This window comes from Episyrphus balteatus, chromosome 2 (assembly GCF_945859705.1).
Source record: "Episyrphus balteatus chromosome 2, idEpiBalt1.1, whole genome shotgun sequence".
Lineage (NCBI taxonomy): Eukaryota > Metazoa > Arthropoda > Insecta > Diptera > Syrphidae > Episyrphus > Episyrphus balteatus.
Window position 1 is genome coordinate 52,694,040 of NC_079135.1, and position 23,826 is coordinate 52,717,865.

At 32.1% G+C, this 23,826-nt stretch overlaps 2 protein-coding genes across 3 annotated transcripts; one reads left to right on the plus strand and one right to left on the minus strand.

Moving 5' to 3' along the window:
• Positions 1-727: 727 nt before the first annotated feature.
• On the plus strand, positions 728-9,933 carry LOC129909939 (GTP-binding nuclear protein Ran). 2 transcript variants are annotated; one of them, XM_055987112.1, is made up of 3 exons: positions 728-906; positions 9,086-9,542; positions 9,609-9,933. In XM_055987112.1, the coding sequence occupies exons 2-3, from the start codon at positions 9,111-9,113 to the stop codon at positions 9,822-9,824; spliced, it is 648 nt and encodes a 215-aa protein (XP_055843087.1). In that variant the 5' UTR covers positions 728-906; positions 9,086-9,110; the 3' UTR covers positions 9,825-9,933. The 2 variants fall into 2 exon arrangements, with proteins under 2 accessions (XP_055843087.1, XP_055843089.1); XM_055987114.1 differs by lacking the exon at positions 728-906 and adding an exon at positions 6,588-6,698.
• A 12,218-nt stretch (positions 9,934-22,151) lies between these two features.
• On the minus strand, positions 22,152-22,708 carry LOC129912320 (uncharacterized). Its single transcript, XM_055990533.1, has 3 exons — positions 22,600-22,708; positions 22,352-22,520; positions 22,152-22,283 (listed from the first exon to the last, which is right to left on the minus strand). The coding sequence occupies exons 1-3, from the start codon at positions 22,667-22,669 to the stop codon at positions 22,205-22,207; spliced, it is 318 nt and encodes a 105-aa protein (XP_055846508.1). The 5' UTR covers positions 22,670-22,708; the 3' UTR covers positions 22,152-22,204.
• Between the last annotated feature and the right edge of the window lie 1,118 nt (positions 22,709-23,826).

Sequence of the window (23,826 nt, forward strand, 5' to 3'; positions counted from 1 at the left end):
ATTTTGGTTCTATAAAGCTTTACAGATGCAATTGTTGCGTCTGTAAAGCATTATAGAAGCAAAATTGTTAGTAGGGAAGTCGTCTTAAGGCTTAACTACATACACCACTTTTTGAAAAATTATAAAAGTGAAAATATTTTTTTTCTGGCTAACGCAATTGTTTTGTGAAAAAGAGTATAAAAATTGTTTATTAGACCAAAAAATAAGCTTTCTGCATCATTTCTTTTAATTTTGAGGGCTGAAAAACTATACAAAAATGCGTTTGAAAATTTTCACTTTTGTACTTTTTCACTTTTTGAGCCAATGTAGTTAAGGCTTTATGCTGGATTTACATACGTCTGCATGCAGAAAAGTAAAGGGGGATAGATATAATACCTGAAATCCGTACGTATGAAGGAAAGGCATTGATGAAGACGAACATGTTCGTCTTCGCCATAATCTTCCTATAATCTTCATTTGTGAAGACCTCTGCATTTTCGTCTACTCTCTCTATCCAACATCTGTAGTTCTTAAATACTTTTTCTCCTTTTAATGCAGATCTGGAAATGCAGACGTATGTAAATCCAGCATTTTGTTGGGCTATTTTGTACTTCATTACGTTGGGAAATTTCCAAACCCCCCTTAACACTTTCTTGACATTTCATTAAATTTTAAACAACAGCCAACTTCACAATTTGCATGCGTGCCAACACAACAACACCAAACAATGGCGAAATTTCGCAATTTTTTTCAGTTTAGCATCGGCATTTGAGTTTTTCCGGAATCGAACACCAAACGAGTTCATTTGTTTAAAGTTTTGTGTGTGTTGCGGAGGCGAGGTGAAAATTATTTTTTCAATCAAACACATAATTGGAATTAAAATACTGACGCATCTTCCATTTCCCTTTAAAAAGAATATATCCAAATGTAAGTACATTTGTAATTATTAATTTTCTGCATTCGAGTTCAATAAATTTTCTCTTGTGTGGCATACATGTCGCGACGTAAAATGACATGCAATGTCAATTTGCCTACCTCACCGTGTCACCGCATTGCGAATCTCATTTCTCTGACGAAGGAGCCCATAAAAAAAACCACATGTGCTCCCCGTTTATCGCCGCAGAAGATACATCAAATCTATATTTTACATATATATATCCAAGAAAAACCTGTAAATTTTTAAGTAAAATTTTTAATTTCATAGACATACTCATTGAAATATCTATAAAAATTGGCATTGGGATTAGAATTTGAGGTTAGAAGTATTCGCTCTTTTAATGGGAGCTGCCTTATGGGATTGAGAATGTCAACGCTGCATCCGAAACGGGTGTTTGACTTTGGCTAGGATTACATAAAAATGGCGCCAAGTTAGCATCTCCTTGAGACAAGTTAAAAATGCATTCACCCACCGGTGAACCCTGTAAACTTATTGTAATTTTAAAGGTGTGTTATATTGCAGAAAAAAAAAACGAAAATCGGCATTTGGAACAAAGTCAAAATGTTTCCTTGGTCATTTATTTTTTGTTTTTTTTTTTTTTTTTTTTTTTGTATACTTTTGATAAAAAGTGGTCTTTTGTTTATCACACAAAGATAAATTTTTATGGATCTTCTTTTTTAAAAACAATATTCATGATTGGGATTTTGACAGAATTGAGTTTTATAAAAGGTTACAACGTTTTTACTGGATATTTTTTATAACCGCAATTAATTTTGCGTTTTATGCTGGCATCTACTTAACCATCAGATTGATTAAGTCATAATCTTTATTTATTGAAAAATTAAAACAATCTTCAATCTTTTCTGAAGTCTTAGTAGGTATGTAAAATAAAAAAAAATTAAATCCAAATATTTTCTTGACATATTTTTTTTTGTACCTACCTTTGTACTTTTGATAAAATATAATTCAGTAATTTATTATTACTCATGCACTATTCAGACATAGTTGAAGATGAATTTTTTTTGTAGTTGATTTGTCTTCTTTTCTTTTGAAAATCTCAAAAGTTTCGAAAGCAAGGGATGCTTTAAAATTTTTAATTTTATTTACCTATCAACTTAAATACAAAAACACATTTGTCTTTTCCTAGGAGTGTAACTTTGTAAGAAAAAACATCAGAAAATTAGTTTTAAAGCAAAAACAAAACAAACTAAATTTCGTTCAAGATTTCGTTAACGAAATTTTGTATGGAAGATTTCGTTTCGCTTCAGCTGCGTGCTAGGCTTTAAACAGGGATCAGAAATAAATGTTAACCTTTTGAAAGCACTTATTTGTTGCCATTTGTTGTCAATAAAGGTCATAAATTAGCCTTTATTTAAAAAAGAGAAAAATTTCGGTATTTGGATTTTTGTATGTTTCGGTCAACCAATGAGAGTTATCGCTGAGAAAAAAAAATATATCTCATCTGCAAATTTATCAGTAAGAATATCTACATCCGTCTCCTGAAATATTCAAAATTGCATTGGTTGTGCTTGTCGTCCCAGTAACTCAAATTACAGTGTTAAAGACATTTTCATCTTACTATTTTATTTTAAGCGAAAAGAGATATAATCTTGGATCAAAGATTTTTGAGAGTTTATTATCAGTTGAATTTAATACATAAACTAAGAAAAAACATTCTTTTCATGTTTTTTTTTTCAAAATAAAGGCATTTTTGACATATTCGATATTTTCTTTTGAATTAACCATTTTTGATTTATTTAAACGGTTAAAGATTGACCTTTTCTATTTATTTTTTTGTAAAAATCTCAACCATTGAGATTTTAACACGTTGACTGCCACCGAACAAAAAGGTGGAATGTTCTGACTGTGACCCACCGGTGGTTCACATGGCCTCCTGGGAAACTTTTGCGTGACCCACCGGTGGGTCACATGGCAGTCAACGTGTTAAAAATAAATCTCAAACCTTAACCGAAACCTATTTAAGGTAATGTGGTAACTATCAGAGAGAAACCAATTAAAAATAAAGGTTTACTGTTATTTCTGGTCTCTGGTTTTAAATGTCTTTAGCCCTATTCTGGGAAATGAGTTTGGGAAAAGTTCCATAATATCTTGTAGTTTCTGTTTTAATTTTGTTCCCTTTTCGTTAATAATAATAACAAAGTAAAAAACGAGCAACATTTCTGGAAGCATTTTGAATTTTTAAATCGGAACCCTTATCCCAAACACATTTCATGGAGAGTTTTCACTCGGTCAACGATGTTTGACTTTTAATATGTTGTAACTTGTCTTATTGCATTGCATGTGGGCCGGAAGCTTAGAAGTGCTATTTTCCTTATTTTCAAATAATTGGACAGTTATTGACTCAAGCCTGGTACGCTGCTCGCGCTAAATTTTAGCTGAGATAAAATTCCCATACAAGTTATCGATAATTTGTATGGGATCCATTTTAGCTCAGATAAAAATTTTCGATAATTTGTATGGGAGCTAAAATTTAGCTCGAGCTGCGTACCAGGCTTAAATGGTCATTGGATGATTTTGTCCAATTTTAAATTGAGAGATATTTTTTTTATTCGTTATTGAAAAATAATTTAGAAAGGAGTTTTGTATTTTTTTTTTAATTTCTTGAAAACAACAAAATATTTTCGCATCTGGTTTTCTGTTTTTGAATAAAAACTAATAAAGAATTGGGAAACCCATTTACATAAAATTACATTTTTTTTGTATTTTTTTTCCAAATTTTGAAATTGAAAATACATTTTTTAAGCACTATTCCTTTAAACAGCTTAATTTAAAAATAATATAGAGGAAAAATTTATTGGCTTAGCACGTCATGTAAATGAAATTTTTAATAATTTTTTTTTCCAAGCTAAACTTCTAAATAAAGTTTCATATTCTCCGTCATAAGAAAATTGTCTTCCTATGAGTCTACTAATTTTTGGTCTCTAAAGTTTTCCAACCATGTAAACAGACAATTTTTGAATGACAAAAAATTGGCGGCAGAAGTCAGCTGATTTTCTCCCAGTGATTTGTCTATTTTTTTGATAAAATAATCCTATCGTGTAAACATACAATTTTAATTTGGTAGAAAATAATTGACAATTGGCAGCTCATTGGTTGCTATCGGAACACTTTAAACAGTTCGGCCAATATTGGAAGATCTTCCAATCGTGTAAACTTAGCTTTAGTAAGTTTTAAAGACTATAAAATAACAATTAAAAAAAATTGAATAAATGAAATATCTTACATGTAATTATAATAAATCTTTTTCATTCTCCATTTGATATTCGGCCGAATGTGGTGAACTATTCGGCCGAATATTCGCGGCTCTCTACTTAAGAGAACTGACTGAAATACTACTATCAATAAATTGTTATGAGGTGATATTTTTGCTGGTACACATACACAAATTTTAGTTGACCTATGGCCGATTTCATAAACATTTAAAAGTCTTTTAAATTTTTAAATGACGTTTTTTGTATGGAACAAAAGTCATTTTAGGACTTAAAAGCCTGATAAATATTAAAGACAGAAAGGTACACTTCTTATACTCGTACAAAGTTTTATTTTCAACAATTAACGTTTTCGAGAATAGCAATTCTGAAGATGAGAATTGCTATTCTCGAAAACGTTAATTGTTGAAAATTAAACTTTGTACGAGTATAAGAAGTGTACCTTTCTGTCTTTAATATTGAAACTCATACAGTTCCTGAACCTATTTTATACGTGTAATTAATTTAAGCCTGATAAATATTTAAAAAGGCTTTATGAAATTGGTCATTAGTTTAGCTGTTGGTGGAAAAATATTCATGTACATAGGTACCCAATTCTAAAAAAAAAATAAATCCGAAAAAACCTAGTCAAAATAAAAGAACATTAACAAAACAACTTTAAAGACATTTTCTGAGTACAACAGTTATGTGCGTTCAAAGATTTATGTCAAATCCCTTTCAGAAAAAAAATTGATTTGAAAGCGATTTTTTTGGTCAGTAAATTATGCTCGGCACTTTGTTTACGACCCGTAAATTGCATCAAGAACGATTTTAATTCGATTTTTTTTTTGTTGAATTCGACATAAAATGTTCTATCTGTTTTGGCTATATCTTTCTCATCATCAAGAACAAAAGAAACATAGAAATGTCAAAATTAATCGGTGGAGTGGGGCCAATATGAACACCGTCTTGGTTTCAGAATAATTGAATACCATGAGTGAAAACGACATTAGCCCTGTTCCATTGGAGGTGGTAGTTTAATCTTGAGTAGAAATCTAGTAGAACAACTACACATTCCGATCTCCTCGAGTAGAAGATCATGATGTGTTGATTGTAGTACTAGATCTGCGCAAACTGTCGAGTTTTAGCTTAACTCAATTCAAAATAACTCATATCACCCAACTCAACTTGACACTCGAAGCAGAAGTCTAACTCAAATAAGATCGACTCAAATTCGGCTCGAGATGTATTGGTTAAGTTGTCTCGAGTTGAATTTAGCTAAGTTCTTTTATGTATACATTTATCAATTCTGTACCTATGAAAAGTAATATAACTTTTGCAGAACAAAGTTTTTGTTTATGATTTTGCTATTTTTTGAGTACCGATTTTTTTTGCGTCTTAAGCCTGGTACGCTGTTCGAGCTTAATTTTAGCCGAGATAAAATTCCCATACAAGTTATCTATAACTTGTATGGGATCGTTTTTAGCTCGGATAACATTTTTCGATGATTTGTATGGGAGCTAAAATTTAGCGCGAGCTGCGTACCAGGCTTTTCACTCAAAAAGTTGAACAGTACTCATGAATTTCAAGATCTAAAAATGAATAAAACTTATCTCACAATTATCAACAGTGTATAGAAGTTCCAAGGTTGTATCTTTTGAAATATTTTAAAGGGTTTGATTCGAAACAATTTATCAGTCAAATCAGAATAATTTGCTAGAAATTATTATGAAATCTTATGCGACGTAAGATCCCAATTAACTTTTTTAGGTTAGGCAGAAATGAAACTACCTCAAATCTGATATAAGAGTATACTGGAATGAAGACATGTTAGGCAATAATTTTTCGAAAAAAATTGGCTTGATATAATTAGTACATACATTTATAAAATGCAAAATAACCAAAATTAGATTTGTTCGCATTGAAAACTGCACCCATAAGATTCATATTTAAGATCCATCTCTTCATAATCTTTTCTTTTGACGTGCTATATCTCCGAACTATGTTCATATGTATTTCTGAAACACCCTACACTAATTGCAATTGTTTTTTTTATCGGGCCTTTAATTTTTTTCCAAAAATATTTCTTTGTCACACTTTACCTACTTCTTCTCTTACCGACAAATAACAAAATACAAACTCACATCAGGTAGGGAGATCAAAAACAAAAATATACACAACTGGAAAGAAAAGAACAGAGGGATATCGTCTTGTGCATAAGCAGATGGTAACCGCATTTTATGTATGTAATTCTTTCCTTTGGACGTGCTTCCATTTCTAAGCATCTGTTGGTTTCGCAAAGAAAACTATATACCTACATAAAAGGTACACACATGGATTCTCCTTCCAGCTTGCCCATATTAAACTTAAGAATATTTTCTTTTTTCCTACTTCCTACGGCATCAACGTTTTTGTTTGTATTATTTACCTGGAAGAAGCGCGCGAGAATTCGAATTCATTAGCAGTTAAACATTCTTGAAGTGAAGATCATCAAAACCTACGCGAGTGTAGTGAGCAAAATAATATTTTTCTTTTCGTTGTTTGTTTGTTTGTTGAATTTTCTGTGATTTAAGGTATTTTTTTGTTAGTAATTTTATGCTTAACAATTTAAATTGTTTAATTACTCACATATGAAATAAAAAACGTTGTTTTCGATAAAATGTGAAGCTTTATTTGTAAAGAATGGTTTGGATTAGTTGTTAGTGAGAATCATTTTGGTTAAACTGCCCATATCATTAATCGAACATGCTAAACTAAATATTTTATTAGATTAATTAATGAAACAATAAGCGCATTCTTTTGTGCCGGTTTAGTTTGTGAATAGTGCTTGTTTAGGAGATTTTGTGAAAAAGCACGTGGAGAGCAGGGTTCGGGTTTCCGAAAATTGTATTTCAAAGTATTGAAAAACAAATAAAAGGGAAACGAAATAAATATCATTTCCGAAGTACATAGTAATTTCACGATAATGAGAATATAAAAAAAAATGAATTATTATTTTGATGAAAAAAGTAAATAATGTTGTAAAAAAAAACTTAGATAGTTTTGCACATAATGAGTCGTTATAAAGTGTAAAAAAAAGTCGAATTATTTTATGAAAAACAAAACAATACGCAGGTCTGTTCTACACATTCCAACGCTTAATTTAACCATCTCAAGTAAAAGCCTAGTAAGCTGCTGATGCAAAATGAAATTTTAGTTGGCCTCCACCAGGAAAAATGGAAACAAAAATTTCACAAAGGCATTTAATATCAAAATGAACAACATAATCCAACAAAATTTAATTTTTCCGAACACAATTAATATTCCCGATTTAATAATAATTTGCTGTCATTTTTGTATGAGATTTTTTGTTTCACATCAGCAGCGTAGAAGGCTTAAAAGAGAACAGCACATTGATCCCACATTGATCGTCCCTGAAAAATCACAACTTTGCTTTTAGATTTTTTCGCTTTTCTAAAAAAAACAACAAAAAGTGTTTTATCCCCTTTTGAAAAGTAACTCATATGAGTGTATGCAGTGGCAGACAATTTTTTCATCGAGGCTTATCCTTTGTACTTGATTTTTCTACTCTTTCCAAAATTTTCAAATTAATAATGTCTTCCTTTTTCATTGTTGTATTCAACTAAACCCTATCTCTATTCAATTGAAATTCTTTAGATATTTCTAAAGTTGAAGGTAGTTAACCTTTTTGTTCTTTATTGTGCGTGTAGACAACATAGCTTTGCTGTCTACACATTCCTGAAATTTGGAACATCTGTAAGCTTCGTACAAAAATCAAGGAAGCAAAAAACATCAATTGAAAATTGTTTATTAAAACAAAAAGCAGAATGTATACTTCAATTCAAATTTTAAGTGCCTGAACGAGAACTGCATACTTCAGGCTTTTAAGAGTTGAATCGTAGCTGATGCCAAGATGATGCTGATGCGATTTAAGCAGAGAAAAGAATAGTTCATAATCAAAATCGACAAGACAGTCAAATATAGCCGTTGGCCTTTCCATGAGAAGTAAGTTAATAAACCTGTGGTTAATGCAATGAACTAATGCCAGAGATCTGAGTTGGTATCCCAGCCTCCATAGTCTAAAAAAACATTTTTTCCAGTGCTAATGCTTCTTGCGAGGAACTGACAAAGACTCCAAGACTATCATTGCCATGGAAAAGTACATCTCTGCTTAGCCGTTTGGAGTCGGTGGTAATTTGTATTATTCGATTAATAGCACGCTCCCAAGAATGGTTGAGAGTTGTTAGTCACTCCTTCGTGGGGTGCCACAAATTGTATTCTTATTTATTTGTAAAGTTAATTAAAATCAGAAATAATCTTGCATGCTTTCATGACATTTTACGAACTTTAATTTAGCCGAGAATTGATTGACAATTGCGTGCAGAAGAAATCAATCATAGATTTCTTGAGCAAATAATTAAGAACATCTCTCGCCTTCAATTCATATAGAACTTAATTTCCTGCAATCACTTCAAATGTAAGCCCAAATCTTTCTAGAGCTTGGGACGACTCTTTCTCCTATTATGGTTTTTAAATCCACTGTTTCAGTCTGCTTAGATCCTTCTACTGGGTTCTTTTTCTTCCAGGTCCGATTGCTTTTAAACTTGATTAAGAAAAAATTTTTTTCCAAAGATCTTAAATGCTAAGTGGTGTACTTCAATGATGAAGTTGGTCTTCCTGGGATCTTCGGGTTATTCCTATGTAATATGTTGTAAGACTAACTAATTGAATTAATTGGTTCATCTATATAGGAGTTAATTTTTCATTTGCATAGGTCCACGGAGAACCGCGTCTCATTTATAGCATAAAAATCCGTAGTAAAATTCGTTTTTTGCCAATCCCATTTCCACCATAATGTTAAAAAACCTCTTTGCTTGGAATGAATTTTTATTAAATAAGAGCCTTGAAACATAATTTAATAAAAAATACAATTAATAATATTTTGTCTTTTTTTAAACAGATAAGCACATATAAAGCCTAAAACAATGGCCCAAGAAGCAGATATTCCCACATTTAAATGCGTCCTAGTCGGTGATGGTGGTACTGGTAAAACTACATTCGTCAAACGTCACATGACCGGAGAATTCGAAAAGAAATACGTTGCTACACTCGGCGTAGAAGTGCATCCGCTCATATTTCATACTAATCGAGGAGCAATCCGCTTCAATGTATGGGACACTGCTGGTCAGGAGAAATTCGGCGGATTGCGCGATGGTTACTACATTCAAGGTCAATGTGCCATCATTATGTTTGATGTAACGTCGCGTGTCACATACAAAAACGTGCCCAACTGGCATCGAGATTTGGTCAGAGTTTGCGAAAACATCCCAATTGTACTTTGTGGCAACAAAGTCGATATTAAGGATCGTAAGGTCAAAGCCAAGAGTATTGTATTCCACAGAAAAAAGAACTTACAGGTAAGTTGTTATATTTGATGATTTTATGTTTCATATTCTAATGTTATTTTTAAATTAATTTTATAGTACTACGACATCTCAGCCAAGTCAAATTACAACTTCGAAAAGCCATTCCTTTGGCTAGCCCGCAAGCTGGTCGGTGATCCAAACCTAGAATTCGTGGCTATGCCAGCGTTGCTGCCACCAGAAGTTAAAATGGACAAAGATTGGCAGTTGCAGATCGAGCGTGATTTACAAGAAGCACAAGAGACTGCATTGCCCGAGGAGGATGAAGATTTGTAAAACCTTCTTATGTCCATCCCCGCCCAATTATTCAAACAAAAAGAAAAATTAAGAACTAAACATCGCAATTAGCATGAAATAATAAAAATCTTTTTTCATTTGTCTGGAACTGTCATGTTATATTATAAAATGTTAAGATATCAAAACCCAATAGTACTAATAAGGAAGCAAAATACTACACTACTACAAAGCAAAACTCTATCCTTTCCAGTTTATTATTATAAGCGGTAACATTTAAACCGAGCAGATTACGCTCCACACAGTTCCAATGAGAGGTGAGACGATAATAAAAGTAAAAAACATGAGTTAAACTATAAATTCCCACGTGAGCAAAAAGAGATAAGAAATAAACATTAAAAAATTAAATTAAGAAAAAATCTTATCTTATAAGTGCTACAAGAATATCCTTGTAGACTGTGTGTGCTGTTGTTGTATATGAAAGCTTCTTTTGTGCGATTTAAATTAGTAATATATATTATACCTAATTCTTTTATTATCATTTTTTTTATTGTTTTGTTCTCGCAATTTATTTTTTGTTATTAAATAATTAAACAAAAAATAAAGTTTCTTTTGGTAATAATAATAAAAGAATAATTTATCAATTGATATTATTTTTAAAAGTTCCAATTGTTACAATATTTTTGTTACAACCTTCAGAAGAATTGAAGCTTTTTGAATGAGAAGCTGGAAGTTTTAATTTAAATCATTAAATAGGATAAAATACCTGATTTGAAATATTTGTATTATGTGAAAATCATTATCGTTTAAAAATATTCCTTTAGAAGAATCTTAAAAAATTAATTGAAATATGAATGTTTTGTGTAACTTGGTTTTTTTTTTTATTTCTTTATACCACAATGGTTTAACCTAACAAAGCAAAAAGGAACAAGTTTGGTATGGAGAGCTTCACTTTTGAATGTTACCGTATACTTTGCATATTTAAGAATAGATATGCGTTTAGGAATTTGTCAATATTTTTAAAGAAATCCTCGGATACTGAGAGATTTCTAGTTTGACAATCACTGAAAAGGAATAAATGACAGTGAACTTTGGATTTGCACGTGGAATAAAATGATATTTTGCAGGCCAGAATAAGTGGAGAACCTGCATAGCTATAAGGCGGACATTGCAGCCTTTTAAAATTGAAATGTAGTAATTGTACTTAACATATCAATCAGAAAAAGTATAACAGTTTGGGAGTTCATGCATTTCTTCGTTTTTGAAACTGAATGAAATGAAATTGCATTAGTCATTTCGATTGAAATTGATGGCCATTTCAATTCGAATTTAATAGAGATTCAAAATGGTTTGTTTTATTCGAGGTATCCGTCGGAGAGGAAAATTTTCCGATTTCATACGAATCATGCTTCGGAGTGTGCTTCCGACAGGTAAAAACTCTCCGATTCGTATGAAATCAGACAAATTTACGCTCCGACGGATACCGTGCAGGGACCGATTTTATTTTGTTCAGTAATAAAAAATAAGTTCTTCTAATTTGCCATTTCAAAGTAAAAAACCATACGCATGAAAGCGGATAACGAAATATCGACCAATTTTTGAACAAATGCAGTTCACAGTTATTCCGCACCAAATTTCAAAATTTAACTGGACATTGCTCAAGGCCTATTACTTGTGAATGACAACAAAATTCTTCACAGGTGACGAAAGTATTGTGACGAGCTCCTAAATGAGCAATTTCCCAGGATATACTTTTCAACAGCCGAACCTAATTTAGAAGAAGTACCCGACCTTACAGTCGAAGAAGTTAGCGTGGCGATGAAAAACTCCAAGAAAGGAAAAGCGATTGGTCCAGACGAAATACCCTCTGAGATGGGAGACATTGGGTGTAAATGGCTCACGATTCTCATCTCCAAACTCATTAGCGGTGACCAAATGCCAAATCAGTGGAGAGATGTATGGGTGGATGTTCTGGAGGGAAGTGGGTACCGGATAAGCGCTAAAAAAAGACAGAATATCTCTGCTGTTCATTTTCTGACCCAGACGCAGTGGCGTACGTTGAGTCGTCGGGGCCCCGGGGCAAGACTAAATTTTGGGGCCGCTTTGATATGTGGGGTTTATTATATATTATATATATATTATTTATTAGGTTTATTTTAATGTTTTAAATTTTAATATGTTCGTAATGCACTTTGCTATACTTACTAAAAATTTCTATCACAAAAGTAGTAAATACTTGTTCTAGGGGCCCCCAAAATTAAATATTAAGAGACCCCTAAAATAAATTTTTTTAGCTCAGAATTGATAGTTCAAGAACTTGGGGCCTCTGTTCTGAAGTAATATGTAGGTACATGTACATATTTGATTTTCCATCATCAAACATAGGGCCCCCAAAATTAAATATTTAGCGGCCCCTAAAATAAAAATTTTTGAAGCTTAGAATTGATAGTTCTTGGGGCCTCTGTTCTGAAGTAATAAATACACACTTGATTTTCCATCATCAGAAATACAGCCCTATTCTGCTATTCGATTCACGTGAATCGAAGGATTCCCTTTTATTCTCATGTCAAATTGGCATTGAAAAACTTCTAACTTTCGATAGCAAATTGTTCCCCCCTGTTTAAGAAATTCTAAAGAAAAAAAATTGTGTTAATTTAATTTTAACCACCTTTTAAGCATTTATAATTTAAGACTTTCACGTGAATCGAATAGCAGAATAGGGCTGATAATTTATTTTGGGGCCCCTGAAAAATAAATTTTTTTTTATCTTAGAATTGATAGTTCTTGGGGCCTCTGTTCTGAAGTACACATTTGATTTTCCATCATCAAACATAGTTTATTTCTTTTGGGGCCCCTGAAAAATTATTTTTGCGACCTCAAAATTAAATGCTTAGAGGCCCCTAAAAAATAATATAATTTTTTTGGAGCCAAGAATTAATAGGTATTGGGGCCTCTGTTCTGATGTAATATTCGGAATGCTACCAATAACGTAATGTTTTTATTTTGGGCCCTGATGTATTTATGTTGGGCCCCTAAATTGATATTTACTTTTCCATTTGATTGTTTTGAACCACTGGAGTAATAGCTTTTGAGGATCCTCAAATAATATTTGGCACGTCCCTTCATATAAAATATTTTTGGATCTCCGAAGTCATATTTTTTGGGGCTCCTAAAGTTTAGTAATCCATCAACAAATGTAATTTAATTTAAGAAAAAAAAAATTTTTAATTTAATTTTTTTTACGTCCTGAAGTAAAAGCATTTGGGGCCCCTGCTGTTTTTTGCTTTTTTGGGGCCCTTAATGTATTATTTGTGGTTGCAAAGATTTTTGTAATAATATTTTTTGGGGCCCTTAGATAAAATTCTTTGGCGCCGGGTACAAAGGGGTTAAGTCAGAAAAGGTAGTTTTGAGAAAAATGAAATTAAAGTTTCAATTTTTGTTTGTAAATCTGAATATTATTATTTAGAAAAAGTAATGATGCAGAAACATCATCTATACGATCTTTTTTAATATCCATGTGCTGTTGACCAGAAAATGAACGTTCTTAAAAAAAAGGTGTTGACTTAACACTTTAAAGCCATTTAGTCATCAAAAATAAACTTGATACAAAGGAGTTAAGTCAAGAAAAATCTTTGTTTACATTGATAACAAAGTTTAATTTAAAAAGAAAGTTGGAAATATCAATGTGATTATTTATCAAATGTGAGAATTCTTTTTGAGCTAATATAATACTGTAGAAAAATGAATTTTCGTTTTCTGTCTTCCTCTTGACTTAACGCCTTAGGACCATCAACTTACGCCCTTAGTTCTTAGTAGCACAAAATTTTAAAATTTTTTGACTTAAACCATTTGTACCGAATAATTTCTAAAGGAAGGAGATACACTAGAGCTATGGCGATAGGACCAAACGAAAGAGAAAACAAAACTGACTAAAGTCCAATAAAAATCCGAAACCGATTTTTTTGACTTAATCCCTTTGTACCCGGCAGCAAAGAATTATAATTTTTCTTTTAAAAAAGCAGTTTATTTTTTTTGGGTTAGGTAACCTTTTTATCAGATCAATATATATTGCGTGGCTACCAATGCATTATACATTACACTGAATGACATAATTTGTCTCCCTTGTATCCGAAGTGATTCAAATACATTTCAATTTACTTCGTAACTCAATTTATGCTAACTGTTTCCTTCTCTGCATTGTCTCCAGTGGGGGCCCTGAGGTCGTCGGGGGCTCAGGGGCGTCGCCCCGCTTGCCCCAAGGGAGTGTACGCCCCTCCCCAGACGGCCCTATTCCGGACATTTACTTGAATGGAACAATAGTTCCCAAGTGCGAAAAGTTCAAATATCTCGGATCTATGATCAACAACCAAGCTTCTTGTGATGACGACAACAACCACCGAATAATTGTAGGGTGGATAAAGTGGCGTGAAAACTCTGCCATCTTCTGTGACCGAAAAATGCCCCCTAAACTGAAAGTAAAGCTCTATACTGCAGTTGTTCGCCCAGCACTTACAAACGGTTCACAATGTTGGACAATGTACAAAACGTATGAGAGTAAACTGACAGCAGCTGAGATGAAGATGCTTCGTATGACAGCAGGAGTCACAAAGCTTGATCGAATCAGAAGCAAGAAAATCCGAGGAAGTCTTCATGTCAAAAACACCGTCTTGGATAAAATACAGCATGACCGTTTAAGCTGGTAATGTCATGTACAAAGAAGAAACCCTGAGAACCCATTTCAAAAGGCGATCGCTTACGATGTTCCAACGCAATCGCGAAGAAGAGGCAGGCCTAAGAACTCATGGAGAAGACAAATGCAACAACAACTGCATTCAGTTGTCGGTTTTTGCGAAAAACCCTAAAAGCCTACATATATCAAAAACACAAGTTTTTCCATACATTTTTCATAAACCACAAGTTTTTGATTAAACTCGCCAAACTTGACATTTGTCAAAAAATTTTAAACGTCAAACAAAAACCTGTAAATTTGTGGTGTGAACGCTTTTCAGGTTTTTGAAAACTTTTTGCCATAAACCGCGTTTTTGGGTTGGTGTGAAAAGCCTATTAGAGGTGTAAAAAAAAATTATGTCAGATAAAATTCAATTGACATTTTAGAAGGGGAAAAAAAGAATGAGCTCAAAAAGCTATTTCCTTTTAAAAAAAAGTGGTAGAAAAAAGATTGATACTGGAATCGATAGATATTGTTAAATTATGTAAGTCACACATACAAACCAAAAATTTAAAAAATCTGCTATTCGAAATATGGACGTTTAAAAGTCAAAACCGTGAAATTCGATTCTTGAGAAATAATTCACCAAAAATCAACACAAAAGGTATTTGAAATAATGTTAATGTTATTAGGGAGCAAAAACAAAATAACTTGACACGTATCTGCCCAATTTTTTATTCGACTTAGTTTTTGGCTCCTGTGTATTTTAAGAAGAATTACCTACAGATTTTTACAATTCAATTCACCAAAACACTAATCTTAGACTATTATGTACTCTACACTTACCATATAAGTAGGGTGGCGTTGTCGAAAAAACTCAAAATATGTGTGTCAGAATGTCGCCAGGCAACCCATGTGCAAACTGATTCGTTAGACACTACCCTTAGGAAAATATATAGGTCGTTTCAAATCAAAAGTCCCATGGAAAATTGAGCAAAAATAAAAAAACTCAATTGCTTACTGGAAGGAAGCATTTATGAGGCAGCTGAACTTTTTCTAAAATTACGATAAAATAATGAAGAACAGTTCTTGATATCCCTATTTTAATTAATTGATCTGTCTGTGAGATTCACTGGGTTAGTTTCAGAATGCGGAGGCAAGTCCCCCGGGCTTGCATCACTCCATATTCGCGGGCAATACAAAAAAACATACAATTATTTAATAATTTATCATTTGAAGGCAGTTGGGATAACTTTGCCGAAGATATTGTTATAGGACTAGGTGAAGATGGACCAAAAATGTCCAGTTTATATGATAGCAATTCATAACTTAAAATTCTATTCACATCTTTTCATTTGTATAATTGGGCAGTAAATATTTTATTTTTATTTTTCAATTATTTTGGAGTCGTCACCATAGAAATCATTAATAAACAAATTCAGATTTGTCGTTTGTTTATTTTTTTCTCTAGCATTTCTTTCATTCAAACAAGCATGATTTGTTGTTATTTTTGAGTTGATTTGTCGCAATGAGCCAATAAAATTGAGTTTTTTGTTTATTTTTTCTCAATTTTATTGGAAGGGAGAAAATAAACTCTGAGTCAGGACTTTTGATTTGAAACGACCTATAGCTTTCAACTGGTATAACGACGTGGATAGGTCGTCCTATGACGGGATTTTCTCCTTTAATATATTGAAATACGAAAATAAGTACTTTTTGAAAATTAAAAATTCGACAGTTATTTTATTTTTTCTAACTTATAAAGTAAAAATTATTAAACAAATCTTTCATTCTGATTTTTGGTGAATTATTTCTCAAAAATTTGAGTGTCATGGCTTTAAAAGGACTATATGGGTATTCACGATCCGGTGTAGCAAAAAAGTGTAAAAATGCAAAATTTTGTTTTCTACTACTACAACTACAATAGAAAAATTTTGCACCATTGTATTTTATTTTTGCAATAGGGTTGGGGTATAGCAAAAGTGTAAAAGTGTAAAAAAAATTGTAGTCTGTATATTTGGTTGTTTTATTTTAAGAAAATGTTACACTTTTGCACTTTTACAACGATACAAGACCATTTGCATCGAATCGTGAATACCCCTTATATTTCGAGATTAACAAATTTTTTTTTTCGTATGTGTGGTTTTCATATATTTATAATATCTATCGATTTCAATTTTATTTCTATCACGTTTTGCTTAGAAAATATATTTTTGCCCTTTTTCTAAATTCACCTTTGTTTACCCTACTCAAACTTCAAATTTTAAAAAATCCTGAAAATTAAAATTTTCAAATTAAATTTCCTATGACATAATATTTTTTTTATAACTCTTTGGGTTGCCATATTGGCAGGGTCGCGTATTCAAAAATACACAAAAATAAGCTTTAAGGCTTGGCAGCACTATGCCTTGACAGGATATCGCTAGGCAACCCATGTGCAATTTATTTCCTTAGACGCTACCTTTCAGAAAACTCAACTGGTATAACGATCAGGGTAGGTCGTTCTATGCTATGACGGGATCTCTACTTACAGGGATGGCGAACCAATGGCACGCGTGCCATTGGTGGCACGCCATAAAATATTTCCGGCACGCCACCAATTAAGTAATTCAATTGCCATTTGAGCGACGTTCAACGATTTTCCCAGTAAAATTTTTCTTGAGATTGCAAAACTGTAAAAATCTCTTCTTCTCAGAAGAGATCCGTTCTGAAGAACGGATTGAACTTACATGAAAAACCAGACGAAGTAAAATTAACTGAACAGTTTTTTATCGGTTAGGTAATTAGGTTTTCACAAGTTAAAGAATTATCGGAAATGCTTCTATGGACCCTGATACGACATCCTTTGACAAACTTAACATGTCTAAATTTTACTGGTAGGAAATTGAAGAAATTAAAATGTAGCTGAACGAATTTGTCCGATATCTACTCAAAAATTAGTCGAAACTAGGGATGCAACATCGTTAAAAAAAACATCGATGTTTGAATACATCGATGGTTTATTTACAACATCGATGTTAAAAAAACATCGGTTCTATCTTCGATACAACGATGTTTTCCCAATGTATTTTTGTTGGACATAAATACGTTCTACTGTATCTAAAGAACAAAATATTTATGTCTTATCTGTTTAAAACCCAAAAACCTAAGTTGAATTCAATTTTTAGGTACCACAAAACAGACAAATTTATCAACAAAATGAAACATATTTGCTTAATACGATTTTCGTTTTTATTTAAATATAAATACCTACCATCAATTCTAATCAAATGGAATCAATTTTTTTAACGTTCAGAGCTCTGAACAGAACTCACAAGCATGTCAATAATGGTCGCCATAGGCGTACACACCATTGGGCCAAGCGGGGCGGTGCCCCGGCGCCCCAACTGACGCTAGGGCCCTGACTGGAGACAATGCAGAAAAGGAAACTTATTATAAATAAAGTAGAAAAAATATTACCTCAGGGACCTCAAAAAAGGCTACTAAAATAATCTAAGCGACCAACAAATAATACTTCTTTGGCCCCCAGAAAGGCATATCCTTTTTAAGGGGGAAATCCTTCCAGACGACACCATTTTCACTATTTTTTATGAAAAACTTAAAGCACTTATTGAAATTTGGAAAAAGACAAGATATTACTGACATTATCAAGAATTGAAAAAAAAATTTTTGAAATGAAAAAATAACAATATGGCGGCTCTGGAGCCTTTCAAAGTTGACGCCTCTAGTTTGCGCCGTGCAATGTACAGGTCCAGGAAATCATCTTAAATCAAAAAGGAAATTTTTTTCCGTTAGATGATATTAGTACGCATTGCATGAACCTAAATTTATTTTTTTTAAATGAAAAATAAAAATTAGAAATCAAAAAACGAAAAAAAACATGTTTTTTTTTACAAAGAAGTAGTTAAAAAAAATATTTACTGTACAAATTTTATTCAGGTTTTTAGGTTCATGTTGTGGCCAATGATTTAAGGAGTAATTTGCTTCAAATTTCAAGTCGATAGCTTCATTAGTTATTGAGTTACATTGCACGGCGCAAACTAGAGGCGTCAACTTTGAAAGGCTCCAGAGCCGCCATTTTGTTATTTTTTCATTTCAAAATTTTTTTTTTCAATTCTTGATAATGTCAGTAATATCTTGTCTTTTTCCAAATTTCAATAAGTGCTTTCAGTTTTTCATAAAAAAATAGTGAAAAAGGTGTCGTCTGGAGGGATTTCCCCCCTTAAAATAATGTCTATATCGAAATGGCCCCTTAAAATTAATATTGTCCCGGAGCCCCGACAACTCAACGTACGCCTCTGATTGGTCGCGTTCTGATTTCTGAACACACAGAAACAGTCTTTTGAATGAAAACATTTGAAGCTTTGAACACTAGACAAAAAAGATTGAGTTTGAGAGTTCAAGTTCTGTTATTATGCAAAAAAAGAAAAACGAGTAACAAAATGAACGATGTCGATGTTTTGCAGATTTAACGTCGATGTATCGGCGATGTATCGGCTTAAGAAACATCGATGTATACATCGATGTTTTTAACAAAAACATCGATGTTTTGCATAATTGCTCATATATTGACCAACAGGAGAGGAACATTTCTGCACGGTGGCTCATATATGATCCATTCACTTAATGCCACTTACAAATGACTAAAACTTGATAAATGTAAAAACAAATATATTAGTTATAATAATCACATTATATCCTTTATTGGCATATTTTTGTTAAAAGTTCTTACTCATTGTTTTATATTTTTTATTCAATTTTCAATTTTTCAAATATGCTACGTCCTGCCTATCACCAGTTTGGGCATTTTAGCGGATAATTATGCTCGCCCAAATCATTATAGATGGCGTTTTATAATGATATTTAGCGGCCTTATATTATGTCGTTTTCGATTGGAAACACTCAAGGATTCACTCATTCTGAAATCCAATAAAACAGTTTAAATCGCTTCCACTCAATTCATTTTTTTTTTGTGTTTGTGTGTTTTTCTTTGAAATTTCAAATGTCAAATATTCATATTAATTTATTTTTCTTTCAAAAAAAATCTTTAAAATTGTTCAAAAACGTTAATGCTCAAGAATTTAATGGTGAAGTTGGCTTCCAAAATATTTTAAGTAAATTTTAAAATTAATTAAAAAATTTATTTATTTATTTATTGTTGGACAATGTACAAAACGTATGAGAGTAAACTGACAGCAGCAGAGATGAAGATGCTTCGTATGACAGCAGGAGTAACAAAGCTTGATCGAATAAGAAGCAAGAAAATCCGAGGAAGTCTTCACGTCAAAAATACCGTCTTGGATAAAATACAGCATGACCGTTTAAGCTGGTACTGTCATGTACAAAGAAGAAACCCTGAGAACCCAGTTCAAAAGGCGATCGCATACGACGTTCCAACGCAATCGCGAAGAAGAGGCAGGCCTAAGAACTCATCGAGAAGATAAATGCAACGACAACTGCATTCAGTTGGCCTTAGACATGGAACAATTCAAAATCGAGAAGCCTGCCGACGTTTCCTGAGGTCAACCCGGCGAACCCCACATGCGGAGCCGTAGTGTGAAGCAGTAGAGTGGGAGAGTTGTGACCCCATCCGAGATCATGACTATCGTCGATAATGGAGAAGAAGAATTAAAAAATTTATTTCGGAAAACAATAATTTATTTCAAAAATAAAAAAAAAAACATTGATTGAGTGATTAATTTGACTTTCAAATATTCATGTGTTAGTGCTTTTTGAGTGAATTCCGATTTTAAATCGAGAAGAGAATTTCTCTTCTGAGAAGCGTTTTGGCTGTCATATTCGTGTGAATAAAACACTTTCAGAAGGCTTCTGAATGATTCCGGACGCTTCCGGAGATCCAATCGAAAACGACATTACTTAATTCGAAAAGTAAAAACAAAACTAGATTTTTTTTTAACTTTAAAGTACTAATATGCTTTTTATGGTTTGGCTCATATATGAGCCACTGTGCGGTAAAGGGTTAAAAAAAAACCCGTTGTGACTGAATTTTGAAGTGCAAATTTTTTATTTGAAAACTAATTTTCCATTTTTTTTTAAATTTTTTTTAATCGGTTTGGAAAATGTTATACATATTTGAAAGTCTTATAAAGAAATTTGTAAAAAAAATCAATTTTGTTTTATCATTTAAAAACACCTAGGTCCACTGGACCCACGACTTAAGATACGCCAGTAAATTTCACCACATCAGTTTATTTTTTAAATACAAATACAAATGGAATTCATGTGTTCGCATACACCCATTTGATTAAAAAGTTAAAACGCCAAGAACATATACATAAATGAAGAGAATCGCATTAGAATTAAAAGCCCTTTTTGTCGTTTGTCTATCGATAGACGACTTTTATCGGTATTCGATCATCGAAAATGGCTTTTGGTATTGTGAATCTCTATAGATAGACGACTTTTATGGAAAATCGATAATCGAAAATGAATTTTGATTTTGGTGTCGTGAAATTCTATTGTGAACGAAGTTTTTCGTTTTATCGTTTCGATCTTTTTCATTTACAATTTTGCTATCGACGAGTTCATAGTTCACAATAGCGAATATCTTTGTCGAAAAAGATACACAATAACAAAATAACTATTTATCTATTCCATCGACTTTTATCGCATCGAAAGTTGAACGACACTCGCGCAATAAGGGCCAAATTCAAAAGGAGAACGAAAAGAACTTTGGAGATATTCGTTTTCGGGGGCCCGCCAGTGCGTTACTTGATACAATCAAGTGCTGTCGATACAATCGATTATCGGCAGGATCTAATTTGATTCAATGGAATGGTTGAATGGAAAACGCTGGATTGCATCTAATTTCAACGAGGTACTTTTCTTAAAAATCGGTTGAGAATTGACAGAACATTTTTTTTGAACAATTCGAATAAAAAAATGCAAAGTATCACCTAATTAGGGGTTGAACGAAAATACACTATTACTGCTGTTCTGGGGTGGAATCGTCTAAGGTGATAGTTGATTGTCACCCTTTTGATTGTCACCCTACAAGTGCAGAGATTTCGATGAGTATTCGACTCACTAGGGGAAGACCGAGGTTCGATCCCTACGGTGCCCAATTTTTTTTTAATTTCTTAATAAATATTAAATATTTTATATTTGTTCCTCGCAAGAAACCATATTTTACTCAACGAACTAAAATTTTCGTATTATTTTTTAATATATTGAAGTTCGCCGTTGAGGATTGAAATACAAATAGAAAGTGAAAGTGACACATAAATAGCTGTCACCCACAATCCATAGCAAAAAGGTGATCGTCACTTTGATAATCACCTTACGTGGGGCAAAAGTACTTATTGTGATGATCAACAATCAACAATGACCTTAGCCGATTCCACCCCTGAATTCCGTATTTGAACGCATTTTGCGGATTCAAGGATATTCTGAAAAACCAACCGGATAGCATTTTACTACCGGAAAACAATTTTGCTCAAACAAAAATGTGAATAATTTTATTAGTTGCTAGTTTTTTAATAATAAACATTGAAATATAACAAAAAGGAAAGCATACGTCAACAGAAACAATTCGCCCTAGTAATTAACTTATGTATATCTAGATGGTAAATACAAATCAGCCGTTTTCAATCCCGTACGGTTTTTTTTTTCTTATCTGCATTCATGCAAACCAAACAAACACGGTCCAATCTCAAATATTAAAAAAAAACATTTATGTAAATACATTAGATTTAAAATATTTTTATTTTTAATGTAAATTTTTATAGTTTTATTAACATTTTATGCAACACGATGGAAATACGCCTTGAAATTGTCGTCTATTTGTGCATGTAATTTTCACTGAAGAACAGCTGCAATTGATTTGTAAAAGTGCTAACATCAACAAACTTACTATCTTTTAAAAGCAAAAATAACTTACTCTTCAACTTTGGTGGAGAAATCATCTAAACAAGTTGCTTTTTTAACGCACATTCCATTACCAGCATTATTAAAATCAATATATTCTTCACCTTTTTTCGATAATGGCATATAAGTTAGAAAAACCGTTTCACCTCCAGTGTTTTTATACGTACAAAGTGGTTGCTTAGCTGAAATTTATTGAAATGTTTGATCAATATTTGAAAAAAAAAACACTATTTAAATAAAATTCTGTTTTTTTTTGCATACCAGCGAAAGTAATATCAGCAAAAAAAATTATACTAACTAAGAACGCAAGAAAACTTAAGTGAGACTTCATATCTTTAAAATATAGGTACAGTCTGATGCAAAATTTAAATTGAACTAAACGAGTGTTTGGCTTTAAACTAGTCTTATATATTCCTACGTTCTCAAGCGTAGTTATGCGTTATCGGTTTGTTTATAGATATAATTTATGCACTACGGTGACCATTCTTTATTTTTAATTAATATTCTGATAAGTTTGAAACAATTACAATTTACTATTTTGTAACTTCGCCGTAACTACAGACTGTTAAAAAAATAGAGATATGAAGATCGTTGAAGGTCAAAATGCGTTTTTTTAAACATGTAGGTAGGTTCAAGTATCAATAAAAATATTTTAATTCTGGGTCACCTCAGAAGTTTAATTTTTTCCAAATCCATTTCAAACTTTTTTTTTGAAATGGATCAAGTGATTTTCGCAAAAGTCCACAGTTGATTATTATTTAATTTTTAAATATTTATGTTGGTGTCATTTGAAATGCAGGGCCCCTAAAACCGCGTATGGTAAAAAAAACTGCTCGAGGGTCTTGAGATCATAAATTCTATATGACGGATACGAAGGTACACTGAAAAATATTCTTGTAAAAATGTAAATGCAAGCATAATAAGTTAGAAATAAGAAATGTTAACGGATAGTTTTTCGAGATATGACTTAGTAATTGGGGTATATCTTGCCAGTATGAATTAAAGAAATGACACATGAATACTAAATGAATATTTTAGAATAATTTTTCTGGGTCACCTCAGAAGTTTAAGTGCAATGATTAAAAACATTTTTTTTAAATGGATTTTTTTAGGACAAAAAAAAAAAATTTTAAATCTTTTGAATCCTCGAAGTTTTAAATTTTGTATGTATAGGACAAAGATAACAAATGTTATGAAGATATAATAATTTTGGTAAAGACAAATTATTTCGTATGTTTCTGTTATTTTAAAATTTAACGTAAATAAAATTTCATATCGATATGGAATTTAGAAATAAAATATAATAATAATAATAATAATAATAATATAAAATTTACAAAAGTTGCTAAAATTTTATAACAATACAAACTTCAATAAAAAACAATATGAAAATACTCGAATAATAAACAAAGGAGAATGGGCATTTTGGACGTTGAGCGGCCATCAATAAAATTGGTATCAAATGAAAGAATTATAACCTAGGAAAAT

What these genes read in the sequence shown, in the direction of transcription:
- LOC129912320 (XM_055990533.1), bottom strand. Translation starts at nt 22,669, where the DNA reads ATGAAGTCTCACTTAAGTTTTCTTGCGTTCTTAGTTAGTATAATTTTT. An exon ending in TGCTGATATTACTTTCGCTG is followed by an intron (nt 22,521 to 22,599) that starts GTATGCAAAAAA and finishes AATAAATTTCAG; the next exon opens with CTAAGCAACCACTTTGTACG. An exon ending in TTCTCCACCAAAGTTGAAGA is followed by an intron (nt 22,284 to 22,351) that starts GTAAGTTATTTT and finishes AATCAATTGCAG; the next exon opens with CTGTTCTTCAGTGAAAATTA.
- LOC129909939 (XM_055987112.1), top strand. Translation starts at nt 9,111, where the DNA reads ATGGCCCAAGAAGCAGATATTCCCACATTTAAATGCGTCCTAGTCGGT. An exon ending in ACAGAAAAAAGAACTTACAG is followed by an intron (nt 9,543 to 9,608) that starts GTAAGTTGTTAT and finishes TTAATTTTATAG; the next exon opens with TACTACGACATCTCAGCCAA.